Source organism: Leucopleurus acutus (genome assembly GCF_964270905.1).
Source record: "Leucopleurus acutus genome assembly, chromosome: 13".
Classification (NCBI taxonomy): Eukaryota; Metazoa; Chordata; class Mammalia; order Artiodactyla; family Delphinidae; genus Leucopleurus; species Leucopleurus acutus.
The window spans coordinates 48236060-48248901 of NC_139155.1; the positions used below are offsets into that span (position 1 = coordinate 48236060).

A 12842-nucleotide genomic window follows, 5' to 3' on the forward strand; every position below is an offset into this window, starting at 1 on the left:
CAGTGATCTTTGATGTTACTATTGTAATCGTTTTGGGTCACCACAAACCATGCCCATACAAGATTGCCGACTTAATAGGTAAATGTTGTGTGTGTTCTGACTGCTCTACCAACCAGCCATTCCACAGTCTCTCTCCCTCTCCTCAGGCCTCCCTATTCCCTGAGACATGACAATATTGAAATTAGGCCAGGTAATAACCCACCAATGCCTCCTAAGTGTTCAAGTGAAAGGAAGAGTTACTCATCTCTCACTTTAAATCAAAAGCTAGAAATGACGAAGATTAATGAGGAAGGCCTGCAGAAAGCCAAGATAGGCCGAAAGCTAGGCCTCTTGTGCCAGTTAGTCAAGTTGTGAATGCAAAGGAAAAGTTCTTGAAGGAAATTAAAAGTGTTACTCCAGTGAACACACAAATGATAAGAAAGTGAAACAGCCTTACTGCTGATATGAAGAAAGTTTTAGTGGTTCTGGACAGAAGATCAAACCAGCCACAACATTTCCTTCAGCCAAAGCCCAAATCAGAGTCAGGTCCTACCTTTCTTCAATTCTATTGATACAAAAGCTGATACAAAAGAAAGTTTTAGTGGTTCTGGACGGAAGATCAAACCAGCCACAACATTTCCTTCAGCCAAAGCCCAATTCAAAGTCAGGTCCTACCTTTCTTCAATTCTATGGATACAAAAGCTGAAGAAGAAAAGTTTGAAGCTAGCAGAGGTTGGTTCATGAGGTTTAAGGAAAAAAGCTGCCTCTGTAACATAAAAGTACAAGGTGAAGCAGCAAGTGCTGATGTAGAAACTACTGCAAGTTATCCAGAAGATCTACCTAAGATAATTAATAGAAGTGGCTACACTAAACAACATACTTCTAATGTAGACAAAACAGCTTATACTGGAAGAAGATACCATCAGGACTTTCATAGGTAGAGAGGAGAAGTCAACCCCTGGCTTCAAAGCTTCAAAGGTCAGGCTGACTCTCTTGTTAGGGATTAATGCAGCTTATGACCTTAAGTTGAAGCCAATGCTCATTTACCATTCTGAAAATCCTAAAATTAGGGTTCAGAATCCAGCAAAGAAAAGTACCCTAAGTCTTAGTTGAAATACCTGAGGTACTACATCCTATAGTCAGGGAGAACCAAAGTGACATGGAGTCTTGGAAAGATTACAGCCTAGATTTGAATTCAGTTACTGACTAGATGAAGGCAATCTGCTCCTCTCCTGCCAACCAGCAAACTGGATAAGTTCTCTTTCTGGAGGTAATTAATCCAAAACTCCTATAATTATTTTTTACACATATTTGACACTGAATCAAAAATTACTAAGTTCATACCAAGAAATAGGACTAAAAAGCCAAATAACAGAAACAGACTTACAGACAACCTGGATGTTGGGAATATTAGGTATGAACTTTAATATAACTATGACTAATTTTTCAAGAATGCAGAGGATAATTCCAATAGAGAACAAAAATCTATTAAAAAAGAAATGGAGGTGTGGTTTCTGGTAATGACAGAGTAGCTTAATTAATCATTACAAAATCAACATACAACTTTTTAAAAAGGCAACCACTTTAAAAAATGGGAAAAAGGCAACCAGAAACTAGAGAGAAGTCAACCCTTGAAATATGGTAACAACGATGGGTAAAATTTGTGAGTTTATGTCTTTTGGCCTGAAAGCACTCTCCAGCCTGTGCAGCCGTATTCTTGGTGTCAGAGGACAGATTTCAGTGTTGAAAGAGCACTTGGACAATTAGGGAAGATACACCAGAATGTAAGGCTCCACAGAGCAGTAATCCCTCAAATCTGCATATAAATCTGACCTAATCATTGACTGATGGAAGAACTACATATGCCCCAGGGGACACCCCAGCAGCCTAACAAAAACAGCAATAGGAAGGGGAAAGAACTGAGTGAATATTTCAGCTGCTACTCAACCTAAGAAAGACTAAGTTTGGAATTTAAGAACAGTCAAGTTAAACTAAAATGAAGTCTACTAAATTAAAAATCAGTCTTCAGGAACATAACTGAATCCAGAGTCAATAATTACTAGATATGTGAAAAAACAGAAAGTCATGAATGTTCTGAACACAATGAAAACTTATAAGACGTATGAAAAACTGGAAAATGGGACCTAGAGTTAAAAAAAAAAAAAGTTGGCAGAAATGAGCCAAATGTTGCAATTAGCAGACAAAGATTTTTAAGGAAGCATACAAATATGCTGACAGATTTAAAGGAGCATAAAGATCAAAGAAAATAACAGAGCCTTGGTATATGCAGGAAAATATCAAAGTCTAATGCATATATAATTGGATTCATAAAAGGACAGGAGAGATAATGGTATGAATATATATAATGATATGAATGAAAACTGACTTTTCATCAGAAACAATGGAGACCAGAAAACAATGGAATAACATCTTTAAGTCTTCACAGTAAAGAAGACTGGGTCAGCCTACAATTTCTAATTGGGAAAAAAAAAATCTTCCCTTCTAAAGGGAAGGTAAACAAAAATAGTTCTCAGGAAAAGGAAAACAGAAGAGTTGTCACCAGAATTACAGACCAAGAAATGCTATAGGAAGCTCTTTAGCTGAAGGGAAAAAATACCACTGAAAACTGAACTCTACAGAAAAAAAAGAAGAGCACTGGGAATGTTTTAAAGAAAAGAAAGAATATTTTAAGGAAAAAAAAAAAGGACTTTAAAGCTAAAATCGTAACACTGTGGATACACACATACATTTATAATGCATGCTGATGTAACACATATGAAAATAAAAATATATAGCACAGAAGAAGAGAGTGAGGTAAATGGACTTATATTGTTGCAAAGTTCACATATTTTATGTGTGGTACTATATTAACTCCAAATAGAGTGTATACTAAAAATACATGTTATAGCATATTGTAATCCCTGTTGATCAAAAACAAAAAAATGCAGATATAGATAAGAAGCCAACAGAGGAATTAAAATGAAATATAAAATAATAATCACTTACCCTAAAAGACAAAAAACAAATGAATAAAATAGCAAAATATTAACCTAAAGAAACAACTGTTGAATTTCGTAAGAAAAGCTCAACCTAGCTATATGCAATGTATAAAGGACACTCTTTAAATACAAAGACACATGTAGGTTGAAAAAAAGGAAGGAAAAAGATAGAATATGCAAACAGTAACAAAGCTGAAGTGTTTATATTCAGCAGATAAAATACACAGCAATACAAGAAATATTTTCAAATAAAGAAGGACATGTGGGGACTTCCCTGGTGGTCCAGTGGTTAAGACTCTGTGCTTCCACTACAGGGGGCCCGGGTTTCATCCCTGGTCCGGGAGCTAAGATCCTACATGCCACGCAGCATGGTCAAAAATTTTTTTTAAATAATAATAAAATAAATAAATAAAATTTTAAAAAATAATAAAAAAGGACATTTAATTATGATAAAAGGGCCAATTTATTAGAAAAACATAACAATTATAAATATGTGTATACCTAATAACAGAGCTTCAAATAATTAATGTAAAAACTGGCAGAACTAAAGGAAAAAATAAATCTATAAGCACAGTTGGAGATTTAATACCCACTCTCAGTAACTGATGGAACTAGTCCAAAAAAAGAAAGCCAGGAAATAGATATAAACACTACTAGCTACCTTCACCAGAATGGCACATACAAAAAACTACTCCCCCAAACTGAGTAATACATTTTTTCCAAGGGCATATGAGATATTCATCAAGTTTGACCACAATAAAGAGTCTCAAATTTAGTAAGATTGATATTTTACAGTGTATATTCTCTGATCAGGACAAAATTACGTTAGAAAAAAATGAATAAAATCTCTAGAGAAGCCCCAAGTATTTGTACTATTAAATAAAAGGAAAAGGAGAAAATATTTTGACATGAATAAAAATGAAAATGAAACACTATAATTGGCTGGATGCTAACTCAGTACTTAGGGGGTTTATAGTTTTAAATGAGAAGCAACTAAAACCCAACACAAGGAAAAGAAAGGAATATTTTTTATAAGTCAATAAAATAGACAAAAGATGAACAGATAAAAACAATAAAATCGGGCTTCCCTGGTGGCACAGTGGTTAAGAATCCGCCTGCCAATGCAGGGGATACGGGTTCAAGCCCTGGTCAGGGAAGATCCCACATGCCGGTGAGCAACTAAGCCTGTGCACCACAACTACTGAGCCTGCGCTCTAGAGCCTGGGTGCCACAACTACTGAGCCCACGTGCCACAACTACTGAAGCCCATGTGCTTAGAGCCTGTGCTCCACAACAAGAGAAGCCACCGCAATGAGAAGCCTGTGCACCCCAACAAAGAGTGGTCCCTGCGTGCCGCAACTAGAGAAAGCCTGTGTGCAGCAACAAAGACCCAGTGCAGCCAAAATAAATTAATTAAAAAAAAAAGTAAAATCAAAAGTTAACTTTCTAAAAACACTAAACAAAACTGAAAGAAACATATCAATGAAAAGAGAGAGTATTACTACAAATCTTACAGATATTAAAAGGATAAGGGAATAAAATGAACAGCTATATGCCCGAAAAAGTCAACAACTAAGATAAAATACACAAAATCCTTTTAAAAAAAAAAAAAAGCATGATACTATGTTACCCTAAAGAATCTACAAATATTAAAAGGAAAAGAAAGTAGTAGCACAGTTTCATTTCAACAAGTTTAAAAGTAAGATGAAATGTACAAAAACCTTAAAAAATGCAACTTTCTGAAATTGACATTAAGATGACAGAGAAAATCATTTATAGATGAAACTGACTTTCTTATCAAAACCTTCCCCCGGGGGACTTCCCTGGTGGTGCAGTGGATAACACTCCATGCTCCCAATGCACAGGGCCTGGGTTAGATCCCTGGTCAGGGAACTAGATCCCACATGCATGCCGCAACTAAGAGTTTGCATGACTCAACTAAGGAGCCCACAAGCCACAACTAAGGAGCCCACCTGCCGCAACTAAGGAGCCCACCTGCCGCAACTAAGACCCAGAGCAAACAAATAAATAAAAAAACAAAAAAACCCAAAACCTTCCCCCCAAAGAAAACAAAAGACCTATTTAGTTTCAAGGGTAAATTCATTCGTATATTTAAGGAAGAAATAATTTCTACTCAAAGGTTTAAAATAAAGGAGAGGGAAAAACATCATACAACACATTTTTGAGACCAGCATAACCACATACCAAAATCTGGCAAAGACACCATAAGAACAGAAAACTATACACCAGTATCCCTAAAGAACATACATATAAAACCCTTAAAATATTAATCAAATCAAATGCAGCAATATATAAAAAGGATAATAATACTTCAGGAATACTAACATTCAAACTATTTTTTTAAAAATCAGTGTAATTCAGAATACATTGTATTATTTAAAAAATGAATGACCATCTTAAATAGATGAAGAAAAAGTGCATGACAAAATCACTCAATTTAAAAATGGGCAAAATATTTGAACAGACATTTCACAAAAGGAGCTACACAAATGGCCAATAAGGACATGAAAATACACTCAGCATCTTGATCAACATGGGTTTGAACTGCACGGGTCCACTCATACACAGATTTTTTTCAGTAAATACACACAGTAGTAGATGATCTGGAGCTGGTTGAATCCGAGGATGCAGAACCACAGATATGCTGGGCAGACTATAGAGCTTGAGCATCTGCAATGGGTCCTAAAACCAATCCCACCGCAGATACTGAAGAATGAGGGTACAGCTAAATACCAACTACAATGGTTAAAACCTTTAAAACTGCAGTTTATCAATTGTTAGCAAGGATATGGAACAAATTCTCATACTTTGCGGGTAGGACTGTAAATGGTACAACCACAAAGGAAAACAGTTTGGCAGTTTCATATAAAGTTAAACATACACCTACTAAATGATTCAGCATTTTCATTCATATCTTTATGTAAGTAAAGGGAAAACTTATGTCCATACAAAGACTTGGATACAGGTGTTCCTAGCAGCTTTATTCATAATAGCCCAAAACTGGAAACAGCCCGCATGTCCACCAATGGATAAAGAGACAATTCAGTACAAACAAATGCAGTAGACCCATACAGTGGAATACTACTCAGCAATGAAAAGCAACAAATTACTAATACATGCAACAACACTGCAAGTATATCAAACACATTATGCTGAGCAAAGGAAACCAAACATAAGAATACAAATTATATGATTCTATTGATTTGAAACCCCAGGAAAGACAAATCTACAATGATAAGAAGCCAATCAGTGGCTGCCTAAGGTATAATAGGGGGACTGGCTGGGAAGTCTCACAAAGGAGGCTTCTGAGGTATTGAAGGTATTCTATGTATCTTGACTGAGGTACTGGGTACATGAATTTAGCCTTTTGTCAAAACTCACTGCACTGGAAGACAATGATGACTTCCTAGGTCACCATCTTCCAACATTTACTCCCCAAAACAATACAGAACAACAAAAACCACAGCCTCAGCATAACTTGAAGACAAAAAATACCCAAACTTCAAAACAAGAATAAGTGAAAAAGGAAAACAATTCCCAGTACATACTTTCTTGTCCTATTGTGACCAATTTCCCAACCCACTCACCCCCACCTCAAAGGCTTTGGGTAAAAGAAGACTGAATAAAAACTGCAGAAGAGAGACCAGAGAACTAGTGGCAGGCATAAGGATGAAATAATGGTTGTCCTGGTAGATTAAAGTATGGACTACATTCAATTAATTTCATCCAAACAAGAGATGACTAGGAAAACTTCAGAGAACAGACTGAAGGTGAGCATTTTAATATAAAAGTAGAACTACAACTAAAATATAGGTGGGGATGAGGAAGGAGGACTAATGTACAAATATTTATATATTGTGACAAATAATGCAACTAAAAATGGGAGAAGATACAGAAAAAAGAAAATAGAATATCCACACACTGATTTTTAAGTAATCAACTGGTAGAAATTAAAGAATATCAATCCAAGGACAAGCATAAGACTGTAAAACTTCTAGAACAAAGCATAGAAGAAAATCTTTGAAACCTTGGGTTACACAAACATTTCTTAGACAAAACATGAAAAGCATAACCTATAAGAGAAAAAAACTAATGAACTAGACTTCAGCAAAATTAAAAACTTTTGCTCTGTGAAAGACACTGGTAAAAGAACGATAAAACACACCACAAAGAAAATACTTCCTAATCACTATGTGACAAAGGACTTCGATCTTGAATATATAATGAACTCTAAAAACTCAATCATAAGAAAAAAAACAACTCAAAGGAAAAATGTGCAAAAGATCTGAATACACACTTCACCAAAGAAGATAGTATAAGGATAGCAAATAAGCATAAGAACAGATGCTCAACATCTTAAGTCATTAGGAAAGTGCAAATTAAAATGACAATAATAACAACCACTATACACTTACTGGAATAGTAAAAATCAAAAGCATTGGCAATAACAAGTACTGACAGAGTTGGAGTGCAACTGGAACTCTCATCACTGCTGGTGGGAATGCAAAGTAAACAAAGTAAACAACTTTGGTAGTTTCTTAAATAGTAAAACACATACTTACCTAATGACCCAGCAATAATACTCTTAGATATTTACTACAGAGAAATCAAACCTATGGTCACATAAAAATCTGTATGTAAATGTTTATAGCAACTTTATATAGAATCATTAAAAAACTGGGAACATCCTAATGTCCATCAACAGGAAAACGGATAAACAAATTTACATTCAGACAATGAATGCTGCTCACCAGTACAAAAGAACAATCTTCTAATAATCAAAATGATGTAGATAAATCTCAAAAAAATGCTGAGTGAAAAAAGTCAAATGCAAAAGAGTAGATAATGTAATTTTCCATTTATGTAAAGTTCAAGAATGGACAAAAATGATCTATGGTGATGGACATAAGAAAAGTGGCTGCCAAAGGCAAGGGTTGGAAGTCATTGATATGAAAGGAGCATAGAGATGATGGATATGTTCAGCATCTTGGTCTGAATTATGATTACACAGGCATATGTTCGTCAAAATTCATTGAGCTCTATATTTAAGATTTGTGCACTTTACTGCTTATAAATTATACTCAATAAAGTACTGTTAGCTTTTTAAAAAGGCATCATTAAATTTATTTTATATAAGTATTATTCTGTCATCCCTTTCCTGTTTTTTAAAAAATATTAATTTCTTAAACCAGACCAAGTTTTAACTATTTAATTTCTTTACCTGAAGGATGCTGTTCCATTCTCTTTTATTTTGCTTTTCTGAATAGATGACTGAAGTGACAGAACTTTATTTCCTGGCAGGGTAATTTGCTTTAGAATGGAAGCTATAAAATCAAAAGAAGAAAGAAAAGGTAAAATTTTAAAAAAGCAATCACACTACATTAGGAAAAATTCAGGACAAGTTATTTTTAATGCATACAGAATAATCAAAGAAAATTTCAAGCTGCCCTAGAACTATGTTTAAATTCAAACATGACAATGAATTTATTCCCTGCACAAGAAATCATAAAATTAAGACCTCTCCCATTTCTTTTTATATGGTCCTCAAATTGGCTAGAGAATTACCAGCATTATAAAAATATTATGCAGAAAAGGTGACAGAAACATGTTAATAATATATCCTTTATATTGGTAGATTTAAAAAATACATAAAACCTCTTTTATTTGTAAGATTGACTTCCAAACGTAGGGAAAGAAGCACATTTTAAAAAGAAATAAGACAATAGCAAATTTTATAAGTTAAAAAAAGTACTTTATTTACTAGCAGATTGTTTTATCTAGTTACAAAACACCATGAGTGGTGCTTCTTTAATCTAAAACAACATACACCCTTAAAAAGTGGCTATGTACAAAGAATATAATAAAGTTATCTTTCAGTCTTCTCTCACAGGTCTCAACTTAAAAGAAATCTCTCTTCTCTTAACAGTGCAAAAGAAAAGTACGGAAACCCATCATGTTCCAAACCCAAGGGATGAGCCAGAGTCTACCTTGAGGAAACTGACTGGTAGGTACTGCAGTGCCCACTGTCACCTTCTGTCCAGATTTCTGGATGGTCAATGCTGAGGAATGGGAAAGTGTGGTCACTTGTTTTGCAAGGCCTCCTGAAGGCTGCTGGACTACCTGAAACAATGAGAATTATTAATACAGTCATTCAACTAGACCTGCTTTAGGAAAGAACAAGCTTTCAATTGTAACAATAGAACAAATGATTAGGCTCACCTAACTAAATATACCTTTATCGTAGCATCACAAGAAAGCCTACTTAAAATTTAAATTTGTATGTAGCAAAATTATCTTACTCAAAAGTGAAAAACATGACTAGCTCACACTATAATTTTCAGAGTGTAATTCAAATTTATATTCTGCTAAATTTAAATCTCCAAATAGACCCTATTTTCATCTTTTAACTTAACACAGAAAATTTCAAACACATACAAAAGCAGAGGGAACAATAAAATGAAACCACCTATACCATTATTACCCAGCTTCAACTATGATTAATTCTTGACCAATTTTATTTCATCTATATCCTTACCCACTTCTCCCCACTCTCAATTATTTTAAAGCAAATCCCAGATATATCTTTTTATCCATAAATATTTCAAAATATACCTCTAGAAGATGATGACTTTCAATTGGTTGTTTTTTTAAAAGTATCTGAAAGATAACAATGCTACAGGCATTCTCCAAGATAACAGTTCAAGAAATCCAGAGGGTGAGGGTTGGGGATAAAGGAAGAGAAATTAAAGTAATAGCAGGGCCTTGTTTTTAGCTTCAAAGAAGAAAAAACAGAATAGCAGAGTTTCATTTTTTCACTTCAAAGAAAAAAAACAGTCACCATGTATTTGAGCCAGCTATTGAAAGCGAAATATTTGTAAGTCCTCAAACTCATATATGGCTAATATAAATGATCTAGGAGGTAGACTACATAATGGAATTCTGGAGGTATAATTTATTCTATACTCTAATTTTTTGTAAATAAAATTGTCTAGTGCATATTACTAAACAAAAGTAACTTACAAGAAATCCAAAATGTCCCAATAAATAATCTTATAGGAACCAACGTTCCTAGAGAAAAAATACAAGTTGGAATAATTCAATTGCCATGATTCTATGAGAATAGACTCTTGAAAGAGAGAAACAACTCTTGAAAACAATGATATATTTCAGTTGAGATCATACTTATGTATTGTAAAGTCCTAGGAAACATATTTAAATTCCATAAAGTAATACACATTCAGAGTCCCATTTATGCATTCAGATTGAAACTCAAAAGAAAACAGAAACACTCCTAACAATTCTGGCATACCTCCCTATTGTTCATATTTTCTTCCTTGATATCTTTTATTTGGTATTCTTTTCAGTATTTTAATTACAAAAGATAGTAATAAAATGTTATTAGAAATTTGCTTATGAGTTAAGTCTTCATACCATTTTTGATGGGTACTCAAAAATATTAAAAAAAAAAGTAACAGCCTAGAGACCAGCCCCTGAAGTGGAAGGAGGCTCTATGCCTCCTGGGGTCCTGCCAGGAGGGGTGGGGGCATGGAGGCCAGAAGACCCCAGCGTCAGCGTGTGCCCCTAGCACAGAACAAGCTGGGGAAGGCAAGCCTTGGTGTCTGCAGGAGGGCTCCCAGGCCAGGGATGTGTGTGGCTCAGTCTACAGCCCACTCCAGGGCAAGTTCATGCAGGGAGCAGGAGGCAAATGTGGCAACTGATTTAATAATCCTGGATACCCATCATTCCTCATCCTAATGAGGATGTACCAATGAGGATGTATGCTACCAAGTGCACCTAACACACTTGGGATCACATGTGCAGTATATTCCTGCACACTTGCTGAGCAAAATAAAATACAATGAGAAAGTATAAAACAGTTCAGTAGTCTTCTTTCAAAGAAAGTACCATTTTTAGACCACAATATTAGGTATCTTATGGACACTGAAATTAGACAGATGGAAATTGGCCCAAAGATGATACATCTGCTCCTACTTGGCAAGCAAAACAAAGAGCTATTATATTTTTAAAAACATGTCCTTTATTTACTTTCCCTGCAAGAAAACCACTAGAAAAGAAGAAGAGTAAATAGTACATACCTTAGCTTTTTCTCTTGACAAGTCAAGTTCTGATGTTTTACTAGGATGTTAATTTAATGTTCTATAGTTTATAGAAACTGCAGGTCTAGAGCTACACAATCTTCTTCAGGTGACAGCTATTGTTTTTACATTAATTATGATTTTTACACTAACTATGATCTGGAATATCTGACATGGAACTGTTCTTAAATGCCATAAGGAAAGGAAGCAAACAAACAAAAGTACAGATTAAACTAGTAGATGAAAACACCCTTCACACTCTGCTTTCTCTATATTTCGACCCCACCAACTCCTCTGTTCATAAATACACAGCAATCAAATACTTAGCTCTAAATAACTCAAGCAGTACATGCACACAAAGTTACTAAAGGGTAATACCTCCTCTAATTTTTATACAGTATTTAATATGTGATTACTGGCACATACTCACTGAGGTTGAGTTCTAGAAAACATAGGGCCCCAAATGAACAAAAACTGTAGTATAAAAAGTCAGGAAATAGGGAATCCCTGGTGGTCCAGTGGTTAGGACTCTGTGCTTTCACTGCCGAGGGCCTGGGTTCAATCCCTGGTCGGGGAACTAAGACCTCGCAAGCTGCGCAGCATGGCCCCCCCACCCCGCAAAAAAAAAGTCAGGAAATCCATGTTAGTTGCCACTATTTCTTAGGAACAGCCAACGTGTGGTTCTTGTGCCACTACTCAAATTCTGGGACAAGCATACATCACTAAATACCACCATTTCTATATACCCACATGCAGCCTTAGAATCTTTCTTAACACAGAGGTCCAGTAAAATCCTATAATGAGAGTTGAAATGTATTTGCCATGCCCAATCTAGATTAAAATTCAACCTTGGCAACCTCAGAATATGCTGTTTTTTCAAAGGGCCTTCTAACCACTTTTTAAAATTTGCCCAAATGAATTCTTAATTATATTACCAGCTTTTATAGAAATCAGTAAATGCTGCTTCAAATCGAGAACCTATAAATTTCTGTTAAAAATTTAAATGTGCTTATTTGTATGATGATTTATATGAACTTTAACAACAAGCAAAACTAATCTGTGGGAGTCATTGCTTCTGGAGGTACACAGGTGGGGACTGACTGGGAAGGGACAAAAGGGAACTAACTGCAAGGTGATGGTAACACTCCATATCTTGAAAGGGTTTGAGTTACACAGAGGTAAGCATTGTCAAAACTTATCCAATGTTACATTTAAAATTTGTGCACATCACTGAATATAAATTTTAGTTAAAAGGAAGAAAAGAGTAAACAAATATTGATTGGTAGTTAATGATATGCATGCATTAAAATTAATGTTTAATTTTTTTAGGAAGAAACCTTTGAAATGTATCAAAAATTAAGATTGATGGGTGGATAAATCAAGTATAGTAACTGTAAATAGTGGAATCTAGGTGGTTGGTATATGGGTGTTCACTATAAACTTCAACTTTGCTATGTTTGGAAATTTTCATAATAAAACATTTTCTTGAATAAGGCAAAAATAAGACAACATACACACTGTAAATATTGTCTCTAAATAGTCTATTTTCCATAAATTCTAATGTATCCTCACCAAACTAAAACCTAAAAAAAATATATTCTTCAATTAAATTTAAATGAACTGGCATTAATCAACCTATATATTAAGACTACTATATGAACCCTGACTAAATTATAGTCCATGAAGATTTTTCGACGCAACTCCTGATTATATATGGAAAATAAAGGGTAGTAGGCCTTACTTGGAT

At 34.8% G+C, this 12842-nt stretch overlaps 1 protein-coding gene across 1 annotated transcript in view; it reads right to left on the bottom strand.

Annotated features, from left to right (window-relative positions):
• Nucleotides 1-12842, bottom strand: part of TAF4B (TATA-box binding protein associated factor 4b) — a gene marked incomplete at its 5' end in the record, with an annotated part of 111714 nt that overhangs the window by 70756 nt on the left and 28116 nt on the right. Inside the window, 2 exons of the mRNA XM_082852655.1 lie at nt 8221-8323; nt 8987-9119. Of these exons, the coding sequence (XP_082708781.1) occupies nt 8221-8323; nt 8987-9119 (236 nt within the window). The remainder of the gene's footprint in view (nt 1-8220; nt 8324-8986; nt 9120-12842) is intronic.